The following is a 22,718-nucleotide window of genomic DNA, read 5'->3' on the forward strand; positions in this document are numbered from 1 at the left end:
TATTCTTTAGAAAAGAGCCACTGACTTCCCCACCCAGCTATGCAATTCATTTCCAAATCATCTGGGCTGTTGAAGCCTGCTTTCCTATCCTGAAGGGTAGAGATGAATGTAAGTGAACATCATCTTCACTGTTTGTCTCTGTGCTGAACTGAACCCTTATAAATCCACAGCAGAACAGACCCATTGTCTAGAATCAAGTGGGTACAGCTCGTGGGTACACCGGGCAGCATGCAGCTTTGCCTCCCGTTGACCTGTCCCTGCCCAGGAGCTGTGCTGAGCAGAGCTTGTTCCTAACACTGTCTTAACAGAGCCAGATTTAAAGGGGCAGATTTAAAGGGGGGAACAGCACTCAGCTTTTGTAAAGCTTCCCAACAACATACCAAAAAAAAAAAAACCCCAAAAAACCAGCAAACAGCAAAATAAACATTTTGAAAATACTACCAGGAAAGCTGGGAAAGGGAAGATAAGAGCAGAGGCCAGCCTGGGCAGAGCACTCCCAGCTACTTGTTCTGCTGCCCTGGGCCTATGCTGCAGCAGCACGCCCCAGTCCTGCTCACATCCCACCCTCGGCTGCCAGATATCCACAGCAGGGCTGGCACCTGGGCTCAGAACTTGAGAACCCAGAGCCACTTTATGAGCATTTCTCAGTGGATATGAAGCTCTGCGCAGCATTTTGGAAGTGGCTAGTGGTGGTTTAGCTGCAAGTCCACAGCATGATGCCTGCATGGCGTTCATAAGGATGGAGACATCCTCAGAAGGCAGACAGAGGGGCCAAATAGATGTTATCAAGGCTGTGCAAAAACCACGTCCCAGTTCTGCACTAAACAGGAGGGGGAACGGCTGTTTATGAGGGTGGATAGTGACAGGACAAGGGGGAGTGGTTTTAAACTGAGACAGGGGAGGTTTAGGTTGGATATTAGGAGGAAGTTTTTCACCCAGAGGGTGGTGACGCACTGAACAGGTTGCCCAAGGAGGCTGTGGATGCCCCATCCCTGGAGGCATTCAAGGCCAGGCTGGATGTGGCTCTGGGCAGCCTGGTCTGCTGGTTGGCGACCCTGCACATAGCAGGGGGTTGAAACCAGATGAGCATTGTGGTCCTTTTCAACCCAGGCCATTCTGTGATTCTATGATTGTAGGACTAAGTTTAGAGGAACTATGCACTCATGCTTGCCTCCATCAGCTGACTGTTTGCAAACCAAAATACCAAAGAAACTGGGGGAAAAAAAAAAAAAAAGATTTTTTTAAAAAGAGTTCCTTTTTTGATATTCTCATGCAAACTGAAGTTCAGATCTGTCACAACTGGTGGGAAAAGATATTATTGCCTGGAATTATGCCCAGAAAAGCCCAGAGCTGAGCTCCCTCCTGCCTGGCTCAGCAGATGCCATCTGCAGGCTGAGGGCAGTGGGACAGCCAGCTTCCAGCAGGGCAAAGCTCAGGGGATGCTCTGCAGGGAACACAGAGCCCCCCGATCAGCAAACAGTAATTCACTGTGTTTGTTCTGCCTGAGGATTAACATCCCCGTCGCACCCAACTGAATCCACACACCTCGATGACTCGTGTTGGACCTCAAGGAGGATGCACGCACCAGTTAAATCCTGCTAATTTTGCTACTGGCCCCACCAATTTGGTTCCAGCCACAGCACACAACCCCAGCCCAGAGCTGCCCAAAGGGGCAGATTCAAGAAGCAGATAACCGGGCTGATTCATAACATTAGGGAGCCAAAAATGAAATAGGATTGAGTACAAAACAGGTCCGCTTGGAAAGAGCCAGCAGTGGTGGTGCTGTGCACTGTATTTCCCTAACCAGAAAATAACAAACACATTTTTCCTAGGAAGGTGATGTCTGAAGGTTCATCCCTGGATTCCGTGCAGCTTACATGCATTTCCCAAAGAGCTGAAGGAGGGGTCAGCATTGCTCTGCTTCTCACATGGAGTCGCACATCAGGGCGCAGAGGTCTGACCCCTCCCCACCTGGGAAGCTGGGTCTCCTACGGCTGCTCCAAGCTCTCTGATTTTCCCATCCCTTCCCACCATCTGCTAGAGGGGTGCAGAAGCCACAGGTAGGCACACACTGCTGCTCACCCAGCACCAGGACAGCCAGGAAACACAGGGCTCGAGCAGCCACATTCCCATGGATGTAGGCAGTTCTGGCCTCACCAAAGCAAGAGGAAAGCTGCTCAGCACTCTTATTTCTGGAGGAAACTCTCAGGATTTTTTTCCCCCCGGTGTCCCTGAGGATAATCCAGGCCTGTAAATTGATTTACACCAGATAAAACCAGTTTGTCTCCATCAGTACACATGAAAACATGTTCCCAGACAGCCACCGGGGAATATTTGAGCCTAAAGCAAACAACCCCAAATTTACTGAAGATATCCACCAGCATGAAGCAAAGTAGACGGCAAAGATGCTCTCTTTTCCATTTACCTCGTTACGGCCTCTCTAAAACCGAGAAGGTGCTCGAGATGCCGGCCCAGCTCCCGCAGCACAGCACCGCGGGTCGATCCGGAGGCGGAACGACGCGATCCCGAGCGCTGCGGCTTTCGGGCAGCGGTTCATTTCCTTGTGCACATTGCCACCGTGTGGCTCGCCTCCAGCTTTCCCGTTCCGAGCTGCGGCCGCAGCGATCGCCGAGCTCTTCGGAAGCCACTCCGTCCGCTCCATCGCCACCTGCAGACAGAGGAACGCCGGGCTGCGGGGCTGTGCCAGCACCTTACTCCGTAGGAACACCTCTCCTGCTGCCGGCTTGCATCACCGAGCGCTCAGGCAGCAGCAGAAGTCAGGAAGCTAAAGAATAAAGCTGAACGGGTCTGTATGCCGCATAATTATTTGTTTGCGGATGAGGTCGACACCAGTTTACAGAGTACAGACAACCGTGTAATTCCTCTGTAGCGACACGGTAATTATCGCGCTATTACAGAGTAATTAAGCATTCAAATAAACATCACGACCAGGATTCCGTATGGGCGCTGCCAGCAACTGCGGCACAGGAAACCAAACGGTAATCCAAAGTGCAGGGCACCACGGCGGCGCCCACTAAGAGGGCAGTTAAGCACCTATCATCTCCCCCTCTGCTCTGTAAGAACTAGAGGACTTTCCCGGTCCCTCTCTAACACTGGAATTCAGCAGTTCGGCTGGTTGGTTGCTTTGTTTGTTCTGCTGCGGCAGCCAGGACCCACAGTAGGCAAAATGGGCTCAAGGGCTGAGGAGCACCCTGAGTATCAGAGCACTCCTACTGAGTGCTAAGGGTTGGCACAAATGTGTTCCGGGCACGTTTCACTTTGTCCTGCTCCTGGGCAACTTCAGGATGCAAAAAGCCAAATCAGATTTCGTCCAACTCACTGCTGCTGATGGATGAAAGCTAAATGCTCCCAACTCACCCCAGAGATATTGCCACCACGTTCTCAGATCTCAAGACATTCCTGCAATCAGTGCAATGCCCCAATACCTCCCCAATGGAGCTATTTAAAGGACTTGAAATCAGAGGTACAGAGTGGGAATTTACTGTACTTCAGTGGCAGTTTTTACTTGGCTTTTCTTATATTACAAGAAACCCAGCAGCTCTGTTCTTGATACTGCTATCCATCAACTACAACTCAGCCTGCATCCATTCTGCAACTTGTCATTGGGAATGTGGTTCATCCGGGACAACCAAGCCATCTCCTTACTTGGCTTGTGATCACCAAGCCCTACAGACAGCCCTAAAATCTCAGCTTCTTTGCAGGCAAATCTGCTCACCTGCAATGCGAGGTCAGACTGGAGGGGCACACCTGAAACCCGTGAGGCCAACATCCCATTTCAATACCTCTGCAGTTATGGGCTGGAGGGGAACTTTCCTCATTGCTCTACACATCCCTCACTGAATTTTTAAAGCAGCAAACTGATCCCCAAGCCTCTCCTGTCCCCCCTTAAAGTCAGTTCCTTAGGAACGCATTGAACTTGGTCACAAGCAGGGGGTCACAGTGTCTCAGAGACACAAGAGCTGGAGTGGGAGGTGAATTACTGCATGGAAAGCCATCCAGTGTGAGCTCCCATGTGCTCATCAACACACCCCAGTGCTCTGAAATGCACGCAGCCCTGAGGGTCCCTTATTTATTCTGTTCTTCAGCCATCTTCTTCAATGTTCCTAAGGCATCCCTCTGCCATGACAATACTTACTGGCATTATAATACCAACAGGCAGCACGAGCAGTAAGGTAAGTTCTGCATTAAATGCAAGAGCCCCCAAAGAATCAGGTGGGACTCTTCAGGCATACTGCTGCATCTGTTTGGTGCTCCATCTTTGCAGCTCACCCTAAAACATAAGCAGCAAAGATGCAACCATTTGGTTGAAAAATAGCTATATTTCTGGTTCATCACAGCATGGGAAAGGCATGAACAGATGGCAATTTCTGCATTGTATTTATGCAAAGATCCTTTTAGGGAGAGACGTATGTGCAAGAATTATCCATTCCTTTGGGCAAACTTCTCTCATACAGCAAAAATAGAAAACTTCAGCGAGCTGTGGAACAGGGGGGTCAGCTATAAGAAGGAAGACAGGGGTAACACAGGAACTGCCTTTGAGAAACAGCACGCACAGGACTGTATTCTCAAGGGACTGCAGTACCCAATGGGACAGACAAGCATCCACAAGAAAATGAAAGTAAAGACCCAAGTTTTATCTAAGTTTGCAAAGCAAGTGATCCAGCCTGCCTCAGCAAGGCCTCCAGCTCCAGTGGCCTTTAGCAAGGAGCTGTACTGCACAGCGCAGCTACACGAGGAGCTAAGGGAGCTCTCACACACGTAGTACTTTTCCAGCCATGGATTTCAACTTTTCATGAAGACAAACAACACCACGCCAAAGGTCACACCATTAATCATTTAAGACTGGAACCAAGATGCAGCAGTTCCCATCTCTTTGCTCAGTTTCCTCCAGTGGGTGCTTTGCACGGGCTCCAGTCTGTGCCTGCCCAAGCTGAGCTCTGCTCCATCTCCAAGGAAATTGGACCAGGTCCCACATATTCAATGTAAAGGGACAGATTAATGAAAGTTTTGACTCGGGCTGCCTGAGAACCCAGCAATTAGCTATTCCTTTTAAGTTTCCAGTCACGTGCTGTTATTAACAAAATGCATGCATCCATTTAAACCTTGCAAAGAAAAGTCTCCTTGCATATTTATAGGGAGAACAACCTTCCTAGTGACCAACAGGAATTAAAAGATTTGTTTGAACATGGACAGATTATTTCTAACACACATACCAAGGCTCACAGCTCCCTTACTGGGGGTACACACAAGGAAATCCTTGTCACAATGAGAAGCTGCATCATTTTAGAAGTATAATTTCATTACCTTGAATGCATATATTTGTAAGGATAGCAATAATAGTCACAGCTACCGTTATCCTTTCCTTGCCCCTCTCACTTAGCAACCAGTCTCAGTGCTGCCAGCATTATTCTTGGCTTGCCAAGGAAACTATTTCTGCTCCTTGAATTCATTTCCTAGCAGAGTTTAATTTATACTTGGTTGTTTTATGGTTGTCATGAAAACCAAGATCCTCCTTCCTCCCACCATTAATTACCAGGTACGCTGAGATCCCTTCCTCCCACACAGCAGACACCAGCACCATAGGAGCCAGGGCACTGCCCCCAGCCTGTCAGCCTCACGCTAGGAGGGCTGCTCACAAGTGTGCACGGAAGAATCTCCTGCCAGATTTTGTCCCTGGGCATCTTGAAAGACACTTCCCAGCAGAAGGGAATCTTTCCTACCTTTACACTGAAGATGAATTAACGCCCAGGAAGCCCAAACGCCCTGCAGAGGGAGCAGGTTCACCATCCCATCGCATCCAGGATGCTTTAGGAACAGCCACCAGATGTGAACGGGAATAACACCTTTCAGACAAGCCTGTGCCACCGCTACTCTGGCTTACCTGCTGAACTTGGACATCACTGCCGAAGTAAATTGCTCTTTGAACAAGAATTAGACAACATTTCTGACTCAGAGCTCCAGGTTTCCTTATTCAGCACCTCTAGCTGAAAGTAAGCCTGCGGGTGCATCCCAGCACCAAGAATTAAGAAATAACTTTCCCGTGTTGCTAAACTGCCAGAACATTGGTCAGGCAACTCTGTACACATGCACAGCTCAGGTCAAGCCACTCTGCAGCACCAGGCATGCTCATTGTCCCCCGAGGATGCCTTTCACCAGGGCACGCTGCTTCTTTTGGATCCGCACAAGAAAGAGACTTTCACCTTTCCAGCAGCCAGAAGAGAAGGAAAACACTCTCATAACATGAATTCTTCTGGGCTGAAGAAGTCCTCTGATCATCCTCATGGTCCACTTCTTTTCCTCAGTTGGGGTCCCAGGCCTGGACACAGTCCTTCAGGTGGGGCCTCATGGAGGCAGAGCAGAGGGGAACATCCCCTCCCTCTCCCTGCTGCCACCCCTCTTCTGTTGCAGACCAGGACACAGTTGACCTTCCAGGCTGCAAGTGCACACTGCTGGCTCATGTCCCATGGCTCTTCACCCATCAGGACCCCCAGGTCCTTCTCTGTAGGTCTGCTGTCAATGAGTCCTTCTGCCAGTCTGTACATGTAACTGGGATTGCCTCAAACCAGGTGCAACGCCTTGCACTTGGCCTTATTGAACCTCATTAGGTTCACACGGGTCCACTTGTCAAGCCTGCCTGGGTCCCTCTGGATGGCATCCCTTCCTTACATTGTATTCACTGCACCACTCAGCTTGGTGTCATCAGCAAATTCACTGAGGGTGCACTCGATCCCACTGTCTGTGTCACTGATAAAGATGTTGAAGAGCACTGTCCCAAGATGGACCCCTGGGGGACACCCCTCCCCACCAGCCTCCACCTGGACATGGAGACCTCAACTCTTTGGCTGTGACCATGGCGTCCATATCCCACCAGAACTCAAGATACATCCAGAAATGAAGGTACCAAGAGAGCCAAAGTCAGTGCTGAACACAAAACCCCCAGCACAGCCCAACAAGCAGTAAGTGCTGCCTCTGTGCTCCAGTGGAACTGAAGTGAGGAGGGCTGTGGTGCTGGTCAGGGCAATCAGGGCTCACCATCCCCTGCAGCAATCCCTCAGTGCCGTTCACGTTCTGCTTTGAAAGCCTCTGCTTCCTGTTCAGCACAAAGTGCAGGTGAAATTGGTGTGAGGCAGAAGGAAAATGAAGCCTTCTCACCTAAACTACAGTTTTCTCTACGTGAGACATAACTAGGAGGTACATGCTAATAATTTGTCAAGCACTGGGCTGAAATTGTGGATAAGGATCACGCTTTTTCTCTAGAAAATCGTTTGAAAATGGAATGGTGTCTAAAACTGTACCTATTACACAGCACATTATCTTGAAGGGCTTCGGTATAATACAGATAAAACGCCATATCTTGTATTTCAGAAATGTCAACACCATTCTGAATGTACGCGTGCTTTTCCATCTGTGTTCCCTGAAAGGCTCACCACTTCACAAGCCTTTCTCCCTTGTTCTCTCTATTTTCTTTTTAAATTGGCAAATTTCTTTTTAACTCGGCAAATGAGCATCCCACCTCTGAAAACTTCAGGTGTATTTTTGTATGTGGGAAAAACGTGCGCTCAGAGATGTCCCTGAGTGGCTCCATTATATATGTTATCAGCTGTGCTACGCTGCCAGAAACAGAATTCCTACATCTGGATGATGAACGGAAAGGTTAGGTTTAAATGTGAAGCTTTGATTTGATTTTAAAACACCTGTTATTGCTGAGGGAACTGCTTGTGGCTGCTCAGAAATGATACTGCCCACTCAGATCCCTTGTTTGCAAAGCTGTGCTTGGTTTAGGGAGAGGACCTCACCCAGGAGCCTGGGATAGTCTCCTCCTTCCTTTCCATCACAGCAACTCTTTCTTCCAACCCTGGGAAGGAGGAAAATACCTGAACTGAAGCACAAGAGTGTCCATTTAGCCATGAGAACAAACTTCTTTATGGTTGTTGAGTGTTAAGGATGCCGAAATCCAGCTGGGAAGGGTCCAGGATGCAATGCACTGCAGGGAGGCTGGGATGGGCTCTGCAGAGGTGATGGCAATGGCAGCCCTTCCGTAGGCCTTTGTTTTGTGTAATTAGCATGGATTTTGCCCGCATTTTGCCATCTGCAGGCAGAAAGCCTCTGAGCAGGATTCAGGCATGTTTCAGACCCACTGCTAATTGACCTCTGACAGGTTTGTGCCATTCCCCCAGGAGAAAAAGCTCTCCTGCTGGGAAGGGGAAAGCAGGGGCCTGGACTGTGAGCTGAGGAGGAAGGAGGAAAGGCCATGCAGGCAGCCACCTCAAAATGGTTATACTTCCAGCTACCTCCCTGCAGGCAGCCCTGACTGCAGCCGTGCATGTAGCACTATTCCAGATCCCAACCAAATCAAACAGCAGCAATGTTGATAGCTGCAAGTCTGCAGCTGTAATTTACAAGTTCATTAACAGTGTCCCTGCAAAGATTTTTTTTTTTTTTTTTTTTTTTTTTAACTCGGCACCCTAATTAGCAATGAATTCTCATTATTTTCCATTGAAATCCCAAAGCAGCTTTGGCACGTTCCCTTTGTTCTTTTGAAAAGTGGGAGGTGGAGAAGCCTCGGGGAGATAAAGAAGCAGCGGATTACATTCTGGGGGTGGGGTGTTTTCCTCTAGAGCCATTCCTTCAGTTTAATACATTTTGCAGCAATTTTACTTGTTATTTATAAGGTGAAGAAGTAACATTTTCCATAAAGAAGCATTAACCTCATCCTGGACTATCTGCCTGTTGGGTATGGCATGTTGGAGGTTGGGTTCCTTTTTGCTCCCTTGGGCAAGGACTTCAAGAGGAACATGGCAAGCACAAGGGCACAAATCCAAGCAGCAGCCAAGAGAAAAAGCCCGGGGTCAGCCCAAGAAATAGCAAGCAGCCCCCACAATTAGAGTGCAGAGAAGTGTCATCAGTCAAGGCCTTCATTAGCACCAATGAGAGCAGGATGGTGGCTTGGTGGCACCAGAACCTGTGCTCAGTGCACAGAATGATGGAGGAAACGCTTGGGCCTCCTGGTAGATTCTCAGATCCTCTTTTTTTTCCTGAGAGCTGGATAATCATGGCACATTGATTCCCCAGTCCTCCTACAAATCATTTTGATAATAAAGGCCCACCTGTGACATTAAGTACATTTTAATTACAACATTGTCTGTAATGCATATATCTAATTGCAAATAATTATTTTATCGTATTTTGTCGGTATGCCTGTGATATGCGTCAGATATTATCTTCTGACTCAGTGGTACAGGTTAATTAAAATTTCGCTTTTAATACAGTTTCAAAGCTAACCACATAATTTCATCTGAACACCAGCTGCGTTAGTGGAAAATATTTTTTGTTATTTTTTTTGTCATGCTCGTATACGGAGGAAAAACCGAGCCTTTTCTGAAGGCTGTAATTACTGCACTGCTTTCTGCAGCAATTTGTTTGCAAAGAAAAGAAAAGAAGGAAGAATCTCTGTAACACCAATGGCCAGCAGTTGCTTTCTGTGGTTTTGGTTGATTTTGAAGTTTTTTTGTTCTCTTGTGTGAAAGAACTCAAGGGCTTGCTTTCAGAAAGACAAGTTAACATGTTCTGTAGCCATGATTTCATGATTTAAAGGCTGTCCCAGTGATATAAACTGGGGTTAAGGTGATCGGAGTGGTCACTCTCAATGCTAACAAAGCATGTGGATGCCCCATCCCTGGAGGCATTCAAGGCCAGGCTGGATGTGGCTCTGGGCAGCCTGGTCTGGTGGTTTGTGACCCTGCACATAGCAGGGGGTTGGAGCTGGATGAGCATTGTGGTCCTTTGCAACCCAGGCCATTCTGTGATTCTACACTTCCAGCTTCTTCTCCTGGTGCTGACCTAAGCAGCATGGAAAGGATTCTCCAGGGCAATGGGATCGGAGTGTTTCCTTCTGGGAGGTATCAGGGGACATGGAGTCCATGTACTTTCTATTTGTTTTTTTTTTCCATCCATAAATTCTTGTCTGTCCTTCTATACGCAGACTGCAACCCAGACAGAAGGAAACCTGACGTCCTTTTCTGATGGCTGTTTTTTCCTGGTCCTCATTTTTAATACATGAATGATATTTTGATGTCTCAGGTGCTGCAAGAAACTTTGTATTAGAACCTTCGCTCCAAGGAAATGATTATCTCACCTATATGTTATTTAGGAGGCAAGTTTCCTTATTTACCTTTCCCCTACCCTTTTTTTCCAGGACCATAATGAAGCGTGGCATTGACCCAGGTAAGTGGAGAAGTTCCGTAATTCAATCTGTCATTAAAATTTCAGCCTGCAGAGGAAAAGCAGCCGTGCCTGTTCGTCAGGTCTGTGTTGCAGGACCTCCCACCCTCACTGCAGAGAGCCAACGAGCTGCACTGGGGTTTGTCATGCTTTTGATTACAACTGTGTTCCATGCATTTTGTTACTCGTGAGGGTGAGCCCCTGCTCTTTGGCCATTAGAACGTGATCAGTGTGATGTGAAATTTAGAAAACGTGCATGTTCTAAAGATTGTAGTAAGTGGATCCACAGCTCTCAGCTCTCCTCCAAGAGAGCTGCCTTGGAAAACCAGAGCCCACGGCAGCAGCCTGGCAAAGCTAAAAGCGAGCATTACTACTCTCCAATAGGAAGCATGGGGTGCTGGCAAGCCATGAGCCACCTCCACCCACAGCAACAGCTTCCAAGCAGCACAGAGTGATAAGGGATTACTGCTTTGTCTCTTTGTTTGCCTCCTGACATAATTTGCTTTATATAGATTTTACTTCAGATCCTGAAAACCGAATGATCTAATCATTTTCAGGAAATTCATCTACCTCAGGCATCAACTTTTGGAAACGCATCATCTGGCTTTCTGGGAAACCGCAGCTTGTCGCATGGTGAGAAAATATAAGTCATAGGATTTCATGAGTGGTTCCCCAGTGCAGGCTGACATAATTGCTGCAAGTTTATTGGGATTCCTATTTTCCATTATTCTACATCAAGTCACAAGCAAATCCTTCGAGAAGCTGTATTTCATGGTCTATGCATGCATTACTGCATATAATAATAATCACCAGAACAGGTTGCCCAAGGAGGCTGTGGATGCCCCATCCCTGGAGGCATTCAAGGCCAGGCTGGATGTGGCTCTGGGCAGCCTGGTCCGGTGGTTGGCGACCCTGCACACAGCAAGGGGTTGAAACCAGATGGTCATTGTGGTCCTTTTCAACCCAGCCCATTCTGTGATTCTATGATTCCATAATCTTGAGTTCCTACACGTATGTATTATTTGGATCTATTTGCTTACCTAAAACTGAGAGAACACATTGTTTAATGTGCTTCCTCCTCCATGTTGCACCAACTGCTAGTTCTTAATAGAAGACAAAGGAATTTTACACTGTGAAGATCAGCACATGTGGGGATGCAATCACACACAGCAAAAATGTTGTGCTCATTGTATTCCGTGTGGCACGTGATGTGTGGAAGGAAATGGGAGTTATACAATCCAGTGTTCAAGGCAAAGACATTAAAAAAAATGGGGAAAATTGTCTGACATCTCAGTAGCTTCCAATTCAAAGGCATTTTAAAAGCCTGTGTATTTCTGTTTATCTCTCTGACAGAGAGATCAGATTTAGCTCTCCCCCAAGCAGAAAGCACACCGACTACTTTCGCTGTAAGAGCAGCTGGTTTGAACTTGGCCCACATGCCCTGCTTGTTCAACACCAAAAGGTGGTCTGCAAACCTCTGGCTGGTTGCTCACAACACATCCGCTCAGCAGTGTCCCCAGATATAAACTTCACACCCAGCAGTGAAATCACTTCCTGCCCCCTACATGCAGCACTAGAGGCACTTTTTCATCTCTTCACTGGCGCACAAAGACTGAGCTCAAATAACCTTAATTCTACGATGAAAGCACACAATTAAAAACAAAAACAAGCCCCAAACTCTCACTCTAAGTACGGTGATGTTAAGCTATGCTGAATCACTGAGCTCTTCACGTGACCATATTTTCCATCTTCCAACAGGAAGAGAAAGGAGCGTCATCCTGGAGCACTGTGATCCGGGTCATGCAATCTATATTCTGTGGAGCTTGTCAAGAGAGGAGTCCCTGGCAAACTGTACATCAGCGAATACCAAATGCTCTGCAGTTAGGTGCTAGGCACCAAAATGGTTATGTAGTTATCACAAATGTCATTAGACGTCAGAGCAGTTGTGTAACTGCAGTAGCTTTGAAGTCACGGGTTGTTTGTTGTTGTCGCTGTTATTTTGTTCTTTAATAAAGTAGAAAAAGCCAAAAGCATGGGAAGGTCAGAAATTGCCAAAAGAGACAACCAGAAAGCTCTGCTTGTTTTAGGTCAGTTAAAGCAAAAGGAAAGAGGGGGGGAAAAAAGGAAAAAGCGAGCCAAGGTTTTAGCCCTGTGCTTCCTCAGCCAACTGCACGTATTGATTTGCTGCAATGAAGGGGAAAAGCTTGATGGCTTCATTTGCTCTTCTCAGGAAGCTGCAGATATTCAACGTGCAGCACATGACAAAGAATTTCAGACAGATTTACAGCCGGTCCAGAAGGAGACATTGTGTAACATTGTAGGGGAAAGATACACACTCTGAATTACTGTAAACCTTAAGAGGCCTACAAGACAATGGACTCTTGAACAACAAGACATTCTCTTTTACTGATGGCAAGGTCATGCTTTCCAACCTTTTTCTTTAATGAGGATTTTTGCTTTGTTTAATGTTTGTTAAAAAAATATGCTGAGTTGCCCTTCATGTATGCCCTTCCCAGCAGCATGCTTTGGTGGCCAAGAAGGCCAATGGTATCCTGGGGTGCATGACACAGAGCGAGGGCAGCGGGGTGAAGGAGGCGATCCTCCCCCTCTGCTCTGCTTTGGTGAGGCCACACCTGGAGCGCTGTGCCCAGTTCTGGGCTGCCCAGCTCAAGAAAGACGGGGAACTTCTGGAGAGGGTCCAGCAGAGAGACACAAAGATGTGAGGGGCCCGGAGCATCTGCTGTGCGAGGACAGGCTGAGAGACCTGGGGGTGCTCAGGAGAACGGAAGGCTGAGAGGGGATCTTACTGCACTTATCTGAGGTGCAGCAGTCAGGTGGGTGAGGGCGGCTCTGTCCTGCAGCGCTGTGCAGGACAGGACAAGGGGCAACGGGTACAGACTGGGGCACAGCAAGTTCCATACCGACACAAGGAAGAACTTCTCTGTTACGACAGAGCATTGGAACAGAATGCCCAGAGAGGCAATGATCTCCTTCTCTGCAGATATTCAAAAGCTGTCTGGACACCCACCTGCATGACCTGCTGTAGGAACTGCCTTGGCAGAGGGATGGACTGCGGGATCTCCACATGTCCCTTCCATCCAATTCTGTGACGCTGTGACCTCACTCTGAGATTTGCAGAAGCTCACTTTTCTGATCAGGATATTACTGACAGGCACTGCGGGCCTTCAGCCAAGCCCTGTTGGGTTCCGATTCTGAGAAAAAAACACTGTTTTGCTGTTGAACTGCAAATCTGCCCATCATTTGTCGTTACTCGGAGGCCACACGCGAGCGCTGCTGTGCTCCGGACGTCACCTCACCCCGCGCCGCGCTCCTGCACAGCCCCTGCACGTGCTCGGCCGCCTCCACGGCGCGGTGACGCCAGCGTGACGTCAAGCAACGGCGCAGACCCGTGCGAGGAGACTACAGCTCCCGGCGTGCCACGCGCGGAGCCCCGCGTTGCGCAGTGACTGCTCCCGCGCGAGGCACGCCGGGAGTTGTAGTCTCCGCGCACGCCCCTGGGCCGCCGCGGCTGCGCAGTGGGGCGGCGCGGGCGGGAGGCGGCGGGTTCCGCCTCGTCACGCCCACCCACGGCGGCGGCGGAGGGTGGCGAGCTGCGGGGCTGGTGCCGTCGCCTCGCTTCGCCTCCCGCTCCGACTCGCTCTCGGCCGGGCCCTCCTGTTCTTCCCGCGAAGCCCACCCGAGGGGCTCGCCATGTTCTCCAGGAAGGGCCACGCCGACGCCAGGAAATCCACGCAGAAAGCTCTGGACCCCAAGCGGGACGTGCTGACCCGCCTCAAGCACCTCCGGGCGCTGCTGGGTGAGTACGAGCCGCCCCGCCCCGAGGGAAGCGGGCTGCGGGCGGGAGCGCCTCAGGGAGCCCTGAGGGCGGCGGGACCGCGCACAGCCGCAGCCCTGCAGCACCGCGCGGCGACGCTTTCAAATCTCCCACCTCACAACAAAGGGCTCGGAGCCGGCGGGCGGCCGGGCTGCTGTTCGACCGCGGAGGGAGAGCGCCGGTGCAGGGCAGCGCTGCCCGAGCTTTCCAAGCTAGTGAGGCGGCGGGTGCCCCTGGGTTACCGAGGTGGTTTATGTCGTTTGGTGGCGAAATATTTATAAGTGATGGCTTTTTGGGTACAAAATAGTCAACAGCCCCACAGGATGTGTCTTCGGAAGACCCGTACGTGCAAACTGTTCTTCATTGATCAGCCTGGATCGCTGGGCTGAGCCCAACGGGGTGAGCCTCACCAAGCCCAAGTGCCGGGTGCTGCGCTTTGGCCACAGCAGCCCCACGCAGCGCTGCAGCCTCGGGGCAGTGGCTGGCAAGCTGTGCGGAGGTAAAGGCTGCGGGGCTGTTAGCTGACAGCCGGCTAAACGTGGGCCAGCAGTGTGCCCAGGCGGCCAAGAAGGCCAACGGCACCCCGGCGTGTGTCAGTGGGAGTGCGGCCAGCAGGAGCAGGAGGTGACCGTCCCTCCGCACTGGCACTGCTGAGGCCGCACCTCGAGTGCTGCGCTCAGTGCCGGGCCCTCACTGCGAGAAAGACACTGAGGGCCTGGAGCGTGTCCAGAGAAGGGCAGCGGAGCTGTGAGGGCTCTGGAGCACAGTGTGATGGGGAGCGGCTGAGGGAAGCGGGGCTGTTCGGTCTGGAGAAGAGGAGGCTCAGGGGAGACCTCCTGGCTCTCTGCAACGACCTGAAAGGAGGCTGTGAGGTGGGGTCGGCCTCTGCTCCCAGGGAACAGCCGTAGGACGAGAGGGGATGGCCTGATGTTGTGCCAGGGGAGGTTCGGGTTGGCTGTTAGGAACAATTTCTTCTCCCAGAGAGCGGTGAGGCAGTGGCACAGCTGCCCAGGGAGTGGTGGGGTCACCATCCCTGGAGGTGTCCCAGAGCCGTGGGGATGTGGCACTGAGGGATGTGGGCAGTGCACACAGTGGGATTGGGTTGTGGTTGGTGATCTTAATGGTCTTTTCCAACCTTAATGATTCTATGATTCTAATTTGTCTATTTATTTTGACTTTAAAGAGCTCGTATAACTGTAGTTTGGGATATACTTCCCTTGTCTGTTGCAGGGTTGAACCTCTCTCTTCAACATCTCCTCGGGCTGAAGCCTTAATACCTCTCTTTTTATCCTAAACATTGAAACCTGTTGCTGAATTTTGATTGTGATCGAAATCTTGTAGGGTTTTGGGTCTCCTCTTATTCTGCTGGTGAGCAAACAGCAGCAGGAGATGGCTCTTTTAAGCGCTCTTGGGCACTGTCCTGGTTTAGGAGAATCAGTGGTGGTGTTAATACTTGCTAATCTCATTTCGCATTATTTTCTTGAGAAACAAGGAAAAAGTGATGCACGAAACTTCCATTTCTTGTGTATTCTGCTCATTTTTTGAGTCTGGTGGCCCGTGTCAGCCACACCTGACCATTGTGTGGGAGCCTCAGAGACGTGTTATTAGCTGTAAGGCTTCGGTAAGTGGCTGCAGGGGAGAGTCCGAGGTTAGTGACTTTTTGAGAAAGAAAAGTCAGTCACTGTTTCCACATCGCTCTCCTTGGCCACTGCACGTGCTGGCTGTCAGCACTGTGGGGATGCAGGAGCTGGTGGTACCATCCAGGTGGAAGCGCAGGCTTTGCGAAGTGGACTTACTGTCCTCCCGGTGCTCTACCTGCGGCATCAGGCTGCGTGGGGGAACCTCACTGAGGTCTGCAGCATGGGTCAGCGGGGCTTGAGGTTAGAAGCCTCTTCCTGCAGTGTTTCAGTGGTGGGAGAAAATACATGAGAAGCTTTCTTGATGCACTGTAGCAAAGAAAGCAGCTTTTGTAGTGGCGGTGCTGTACATGATCCTGAGTGAGAAGATAGTGATGGGTCTCCCTCAAGACATTCACTCTGAGATAGCTGTGTTCTTTGACAGTGCCCAAATGAATGAGTAGAAGTCTCTGATGGTTTAGCAGGTTGTGGACATCTTAGTGTTGAGTGTTTTTTTTTTTTTTCTTACAGGTTTAATTCAACTTCTCTGTGATTTAAATGTGATACTTCCCTGTGCATTTAGCTAGCTTATCTCAAAAGAGATTCTGGGGGGTAGTTAATAAATGGAAAAAGTGCTGGACAGATGAGTAGGTAGTCTCATATTATGCTCTACAAGTAGCACTGTTTTGATATATATATTTTTTTATCCTCTGTGGGGACCAAGCTTGTGTGTTTCTTGTACTAGAAGTGTAAAAAATGTTCTGTTTGCTTGGTTTTGTTTGTTTGTTTTTAAATCATACCATATATCTGCCTGCCTAAGGATTTTGAAAGATGGAAGAAGATGCATCGTGCCTGTGCACTGCAACTATATATTTAACTTATCAGCCATGTGCTCTACAAACCGTATTAAAATAATTTCAAGTTTCATTTTAAGCAATCTGGGGAAATGTTTTATTTATCAAATGAGGTTTTAGAACACGTTGTGAAACCATCCTGAGGAAAGATAGTTCTAAAAGTCAGGGCTGGCAGTCATTACATTTTTTCCTTTACTTCTCCCCTCACTAAAGTAAGCAGGCCTGAAGAAATTGAAAATATGGCAGCTTTCTGTTTGTGTTCCCCTTTCAGCAATTGTGGTTATGCAGATGAGAAGTCCATAGTTCAGTCAGAAGTTACAGCCCTTCTTGGGTCATCGTTCCCTGCCCTCCCCTGCTTCTCTCTGCCCACAGTGGCACTTGTTCTTGGAATAACTGAGGAGATGTCATTGTTTTGTCCTTTGTTATTACAGAAATTCAATTCGAAGTGAGATGCCATTTGCTTTTCTGAGATCCTACTGATGTAGGAGAGTAAAAATAAGAGGAAGGAAGATAATCAGAGAGCTGGGAGGGGAGGGGATGTTTATTTCCTTAAATAAGGAGTTGTTTGAGCAGCAGAATCAATAAAACCCGTTAGCTGTCATCCGTGAAAGTTTTTATCAAAGAAAATCTTCCCTTTAAGTGTGTTGCTTATAACATCTCTCAGGTCCCTTGAGGAATTGAGGCACTGCTTCTGTAAGGAGAGTCCCTGTGTTTGCTGGGTTGTCACTCAGTGGGACAGTTGTCTACAAGCATGACTATCTGATGTCTGGAATTAAAGCCTTACTATTTTAAAGTGGTTAGGTGCAATACTAAAGAATTCTTGCTTTTTAACTGCTGTGTAGATGTTCTGGCCTTCCTGTGTTCTGGATTTTTCATTTGTTTTCAAGAACAGATCTGTCACAACACAGTATCTTTTATGAATATGGTGCTGTGGGGGCAGTGACCTCTGTTTACTGTAGTGCTGTCCATTAATCAACATGACATCATTATTTGCTCGCACATACAATTGGAGGGGGTATCTTTCATACCAGTGGGGAGTCTCTTTGTGCTGGTGTTATTCTTGCTGCTTTCAGAGCATGATTTGCCTGAGGGCTGCAGCACATGCTTGGGTCTTGAAACTTCTTGTTGTAGGCTGGAAGTTGTCAAGTCTATCTGTGGGTAGGATGATCTCTGGTGATTTCAGTTGGCTGCCACCCTTCGCATAACACTTAGAAAATGGGAACTTATCCAGTGCTGCTAGTGAATGTGCTGCAAGCTGCCCGAGAGGTGGTTACAATAATACCGAGTTAAGTGGCTGAACTTCCATTTTATACTGACTAATGTTAGAGTTGATAACCTTGTGTTTGAATGGCTTAGGTTGTCCCACTCGAATGGTGTGAGCTAGCTAGGAATATTATTTTAGACACATTCAGAAGCTAATGCCTTTGAATTTCTGTGTTTAGAAAAGCCACTGTTCCTTGGATTACCAGCAGCACTTGAGATGTGAAAATTGTTTTAGAAATTGTTCCAATTAGAATTTATTTTACAGTGACGGCCTTTAGTAATGGTAATGGTTTCCCTGTGAAATGGATGGTCCTCTGAAAAAAAGAGCAAAACTGATGTTATGGATTTTCACTTAGCACTTAAGGCTCTAGTTTGAAAAAATTGCCATTTCTTTTTCTGAGACAGTTAGTAAAAATAGCATGAAGTTTGTGGGGTGAGGCTGGTCATAAAAGTTTATCATTAACCGGACCATGACTGCAGAGTCATCTTTTCATCTCCTTCTTTTTGAGTACTTGAGACAAAGAAAATCCCTGGGGATTGTGAGAGCTACATATAAATAACATAAAACCTCACATAAAACCACCCGACTCTGGAAGTTCATGGAATTAAGGGAGGCTTTCTCACACCTCAAACAAATGTGGTAGCATGTCATGGTTAATACAGAAATAAGAGGAAAACCAGTGTGGTAAGGACACAATTATTTTCCTAATATATATTTATATATATTAAGTACAAAGAAGAGCACTGAGCTTGCAGTGCACTCAAATTCTTACTAAATGGTTCCTGGATGGTTAATTTCCCTAAATTTTAAGGTTAAGCAGTAAGACAAGTGAGGGTGACTTGCCATCATCTGATGAGTCGACTTTTATATTTTCTAGAGAAGGATTCTCACGTTCACCCTCCAGAATGTCCTGCTGTTTCCTCCGTGTTGCTGTGAAAGCTGCCGAGTGCTCGTGGGAAGCATTAGCTAATGAACCACCTGACCTTGCTTAGGGAATGGAGTCAGGTTATACGTGTTCTTGGAAAGGCACCAACTGTCTGATGGCTGGTAATGTTTGCCAGCTTGCCTTAGATTTTTGTACTCAGTTGTGAATTCAGAAGGTGGTTGTTTTTCACCAGTAGTAATGTGAGAGTTACCTGTCAGTCAATATAAGTAGAAAAATATAACCTAACACCCACTGTTCAGCTTTGCTGTTTAATTTTCTTTCAACATTTGTAAGTATTCAGTCAGTTCGATGCAGAATAAGTCAATATTTAACCACAGTATCTTTTACTGAGAAATAGTAAATGACACTTCCTCAAAAATCATCTTGTGGGGGACTGTTGCTCATCAGCTTTTGTTTGTGGTGATGGACTGGGTGAAAAGGGCAGAAGCAGTGGGACTGGGGAGGAGAGTGGGCAGAGCCCCAGGTGTGCTGTGTGTGCTGCTGCCTGCCCAGAGGGGGAGCCTGGAGGGGAGGTTGCTGCTTTGCTCTTATTAGGAGAGCTGAGCAGTGGTGTCAGCATGACAGCTTGCTCACACAACTGAAAGAAAATCTTACTTTCCGAGGAAATATCATGTCCTAGGGTAGCACATTGAGGTATTGCTGATGGCTTTTGTGGTTCAGAACTCAGAAATGTAAGGTTCTAATTTATTCTCCATATCCTGCAAAGGAGTATAAAGAACAAAGTAGTTCAGTAGGGAAAGGATGTGACTGAGAGTGCATGCTTATGTCAGAATAACAGATGAGTCATCTCCGAAATGCCACATTTATAGAATAGAGAATTTACTATTTTTTTTATTAGGCAGCTCCTTTCTCCTCCTTTCACAATTTAAAGGGAAAGTTTCCTTAATGAACTCATTCTTTCATATGAAAGCCTTGTAAATGAAAGCCTTGTTTTCTCCTAGACTTGTGTTTAACAACGCATTCATAGAGGGGAATAATTGCACTTAACTTGCAAATTCAACACCAGTAGCTTGAAGGAAACCAATACCATGTAAAAGAGTTTCCATGCACTAATTGTTGCCATACTGCAAGCATCTAAACAAAGCCTTATTGCAGAAAAGCTATGAATTTATTTTTTTTGGAGGGGAAAAAAAGCATAAAACACCAAGGCTATCCAAGGCTAACATCAATCTTCTGTTGATGTGTGATGTTGTTGGTTCTCCTTGTATTCAGCTTTGTTGGCTTGGTTAATGAATGGCTTTCTTGAGAGGTGAAACTTAGGAATGTTGTTAACAGTTTTTGCACTTTCTCTTCTTACTTCTGGGTTGAATTACATCTTTCCTTGGCCAAATCAATTACAGCAAAGAGTAAGCATGATTAAAGTATGGTTGGCAAATGTCACGTTTAGAAAATGTTTGGGTTTTTTTGCTTAAAAATTAAGTTTATTTGAAATCCTAGCCCTACATTAAGGCCCAGGGAAGTGTTGCATGCATGGACTGACATTATTTTTTAAATAAATTGGGAATATGTTGACTTGTTTGATTTGATTACTTGCCGGATAAATTTAACAGCTAGATTTGCATTTGGCTTCTGGAAATGATTGTTGGCATTTCCTTTTCTCCAGAAATGCCTGCTTGGTCTGGTGGCGCAGGGACATTATGGTCAGATAGCTATGCTGGCATCAGAATGTACCTTGCAGAATATTTTCCTGTGTAAGTTACTTTAAAATTGGAAGTGGTTTGGAAACAGAATGAAAACTATAGATAAAGTACAGCTCATGTTTTGGTAGTATTTCTTGATCAGTGGAATTTCCAGAGGAGAAGAAGTGTGGTAGGAGCAGTCAGTCTTTAGCCCAGTGATCTCTGACCTCTGCTTCTAACATTAGCTGTGTCGCATGTTCAAGGTACTTTCCTACAGCTATTCTTTAGGCTACTTCAGTTTGGCCTGGGTAGGCTTATCTATTTACTAAATAGTTTTGTGACTCTGCTTTTAATTGAAACTCCAGCTTTTACCCTGCTTCCCATCCTCCCTGGGTAGGACGGTGTGCAGGTGGTGCACAGGGCTGATGACAGGCTCACCTTCCCTTGGTATCTTTTAATTTGTCAGTATTTGATGTAATTTACAAAAGTATATCAACTCCTTTCTGGAGTTGTGTGCTATTCTGATAGAACTATTTCCAAATGCATGTTAAAATCCATGTGAAATCTGATTTCTGATTTAGCAGTGCTAATGAAGACCTTCAGATAGCAATATTTGCTGATGCCACAGTAGTGCTTCAGCAGCGTATTTGTCTTCCTCCTCCTCTGTGTCAGCCTCAGGCTGTGTATTTGTGACCATCTAGTTTCTAGATCTTGAAATACAGGACAAGAAATATCTCTAGCCCCTGAATAGTACATCTTTTTGAATTAGTGAACTTTTTTCTTCTTCTCTAATGAACGAATTTATTTCATCTTACTGGCAACGGTAGTTTAAATCTACTTGGTTGGACTGCTTGGCACTCAGATTTTTATTTATTGCAACAATTGACTGTGTGATACAGGTTTAACTCCTGAGAGAATCAGATTACTGGATTAATTTCATAATGAAGGTAAAATTAAGCTTTCTTCTGTCAAGCAGCAACACTATAAATTTCTACAAACACTCTTAACACTCTTTTCTGTAATTAAACTTAAAAATTGTAAACAATTATAAATGATAGAGAAATCTGCAGTTGTTTCATTATAAATGAAAATGCTTCAATTTGACCTTTCTTTTTAACATCCCATTATTGTTTGGTATTCAGGCAGTTGCTGTGAATGTATCTCTGGTCTTTTAGAGCTGTGCTTTAGCCTTCACTTGGTCTTGCCCTTTTATTGAAACTTCCTGTGCAGACTTCCTCTACTCAGTGTAAAAGGTTGATTTTACCCTTGGGTGAAGGTTCCATGCAATTACTATTTTTTTTAAATGAATTGTTTTGAATTCACTAAGGATTCTTAACGATGTCTGGAATCTTTACGGATGGCTACAGGATGGCTGCTGTGTAGTGTAATTTTCAAAGTAATTAAAAAATTGTTCATGAATGAGCAGTGCAGTTGGCTATCAGATGGGCTAAAAGCTAGCCCATGTTAATGGCTAAACCATTTAGTACCTTTGCTATATTTGGGCTCAGTTGTTACTTCATGCTGTGGGGCAAATGAAAGAACTTCTAGCAGTATATGCTTCTGATTATTCAAAAGGACTGAATTCAGTATATATTTAATATTACCCCTATTAGGAGAACTGGTTAATTAATTTTATAACAGATAGCCTTCGTGTTTGTTAGCAAAAAATGTCTCTTGTGGATTAAGAATTGTTATGGAAGTGGTATGTGGATGCATCCTGTCTTTTTTTTTAAATGGAAAACAAACCTAAACAACATGCAAACTTTGAAGAACTAAGTAAAAGCGTACATTTTTCTATTTCACTTCTAATGATGGAATTACAATTTAGTGTAGAATATATAATGAAATCACTAAAATTGCTTTGTAGTGCGCTTACTTCATTCTCCAGTTTGTGTGAAGGAAAGTGTTCTCAGGTTTCAAGTGTTGTGTAATAACTCCATTTGTTCTTCTTGGTAGATATTGTGGATGGAAGTGACCTGAAGCAGTTTTTTGAGAGCAATTATTCTCAAATTTTTTTTATCTTCTATGAAAACTTCATAACACTGGAGAATAGCCTGAAACAAAAAGGTAAGTGTTAGAGTCTTACTGGCATCTTAATTTTATGGTGTCAGTAGTGATGATCATAGAATCACAGACCATAGTAAATTGCTGCTTGAAATATTGTAGGTAACTGAAAGAGTTGTAAATACGTGTTTATGGTTTTAAGCATAATTTCTACACGAAAGTTAGGTCTTGTACAATTATATGCACGTCCTCCTGTCTTGTTTTGAAATATTGATGGCCTTTACCCTACATATAAGTATACATCTGTTCAACTGGAAAATATCAGAAATCCACAGAGC

General features: G+C 46.4%; 1 protein-coding gene across 7 annotated transcripts in view; it reads left to right on the forward strand.

Annotated features, from left to right (window-relative positions):
• Positions 1-13,825: 13,825 nt before the first annotated feature.
• The window catches only part of RALGAPA2 (Ral GTPase activating protein, alpha subunit 2 (catalytic)), a 116,162-nt gene continuing 107,269 nt past the window's right edge, over positions 13,826-22,718 (forward strand). For all 7 annotated transcript variants that reach the window (XR_211890.5, XM_040697756.2, XM_040697753.2 and 4 more), the window contains exons 1-2: positions 13,826-14,059; positions 22,333-22,443. Coding sequence is in view for 6 of the 7 variants with exons in the window: in XM_040697756.2 (XP_040553690.1) it covers positions 13,954-14,059; positions 22,333-22,443 (217 nt within the window). In the remaining variant the exon portion in view is untranslated. The remainder of the gene's footprint in view (positions 14,060-22,332; positions 22,444-22,718) is intronic.

The sequence above is a fragment of the Gallus gallus genome, chromosome 3 (genome assembly GCF_016699485.2).
Source record: "Gallus gallus isolate bGalGal1 chromosome 3, bGalGal1.mat.broiler.GRCg7b, whole genome shotgun sequence".
Taxonomy (NCBI): Eukaryota; Metazoa; Chordata; class Aves; order Galliformes; family Phasianidae; genus Gallus; species Gallus gallus.